We start from the raw sequence: 1,418 nt of genomic DNA on the forward strand, positions 1-1,418 counted from the left end.
CTGCCTCATGGAGCCGCAGCGTGCGCCACCCGGCTGCTTCCTCACTCTGAGCCCCTGGGATGCGGGCCCGTGTCAGTCTGGGTTCTGGACGTGGGTCACCCCAGCGGCTCCTGGGCCCCAGGACGGGCTGAAGCTGGTCACCGGCCTGGCCCGCAGAGCTAAGGCACTTCCGTCCGCCCGCCGGAGGCAGGCCATGTCCAAGCGCCGCAGGGGCCAAAGTCGCAGTGTCTGGGTCTCGGCTCGCTCAGCTTTTCCTCCTGTTTCTCGTGACGCTGGTCCTGGCTTTCACCACCTCACGTCTGGACGCTGTTTCATCGCTATGCTTAGTAAAACGATTTAACTTTGGTACTGAGAGAACAGGTGCTGTTCCCCCCAATATTGCTCATAAGAAAAACACTTTTTAACTCAAGAACTGCTTGTGGAGGACTCCTCTGTCAGGACCCTGAAGCCGGCACCGCATTTCCAGGCCCCTGGAGCTGGAGGGCAGCCGACATGTCTGCGAGTGGGAGCCTGGGGGCGGGAGGCGGGCGGGTCCTGGCAGGCTCCCGACCCCAGGTCTCAGGTGGGCGGCTGAGATGCTCCCCGGAGCTGCGGGCGCAGGAAGCTGCGTGCCCCGGGCCGAGTCCCCACGGGGCGGGCGGCCGGGTGCAGGAAGCTCGCCGGGCACGGAGCGGCGGGTGCTGGCCCCGGTGATGGGCCGCGGGCGCTCAGGTCTCGAAGTATTTGTAGATGGCGGTCACGTAGAGCATCACGTTCTGCCAGTCGGGCCGCTCGGTCCGCACCATCTCGTTGATGTCCTGACGGGAAGGACACGCTGTTAGAGCCTGGTTGGCCCGCAGGCTCTGGGCCCCACCCCGCCTGTCACACACGCCAGAGGGCAGGATGCGGCTCCATCCCCGCCGGGTGCCCGGGGCCGCCCAGGCCCAATGGGGCTCATCCCCACGCATGTGCACCCCACAGCCCCCAGCCGTGGTCCGGAGGCCCCGGGGCCTGCAGGTGCGGGCGATGCTGCCAGGAAGCGGGCGGGGACCTGGGCTGTGAGCCGGCCCCGGGAGGCCCCCACCGGGGAGTGCAGGCCAGCCGGATGGGGAGAAGGAGCACGCGTGAGCTCAGTGGAAGAGCCGCAACGGGAAGCTGTCAGGGTGAGGGACTGCGCGCTTCTTAGACATCAGAACTTTACACGTGGCGTGAACCTTCCAGATAAGGGAACCCCTGCATAACCACAACTCCTGTCTCTACGTTTACAATCGAACAGAAGCCACTCACAGCCACGTGCTTCTGTGAGCTCGCAAGACGTTTACGGACTCTGAGCAGGCACTCCTGCAGGGTAATCACGAGCGCAAACACTTGCTCAAAGCCACCGGTTGCTACCAGGCAGGTGGCAGGCACCCTCGGGCCGGGAGGCAGCCCTGCGGGCT

General features: G+C 65.7%; 1 protein-coding gene across 1 annotated transcript in view; it reads right to left on the reverse strand.

The window, feature by feature from the left end:
* The window catches only part of LOC104989662 (cytospin-A-like), a 34,288-nt gene continuing 32,870 nt past the window's right edge, over positions 1-1,418 (reverse strand). Inside the window, exons 6-7 of the mRNA XM_010841411.1 lie at positions 1,225-1,235; positions 1-840 (exon numbers count right to left, since the gene is read on the reverse strand). Coding sequence (XP_010839713.1) covers positions 708-840; positions 1,225-1,235 — 144 coding nt within the window. The 3' untranslated portion in view covers positions 1-707. The remainder of the gene's footprint in view (positions 841-1,224; positions 1,236-1,418) is intronic.

Source organism: Bison bison, unplaced genomic scaffold, assembly GCF_000754665.1.
Source record: "Bison bison bison isolate TAMUID 2011002044 unplaced genomic scaffold, Bison_UMD1.0 scf7180017847022, whole genome shotgun sequence".
Taxonomy (NCBI): Eukaryota; Metazoa; Chordata; class Mammalia; order Artiodactyla; family Bovidae; genus Bison; species Bison bison.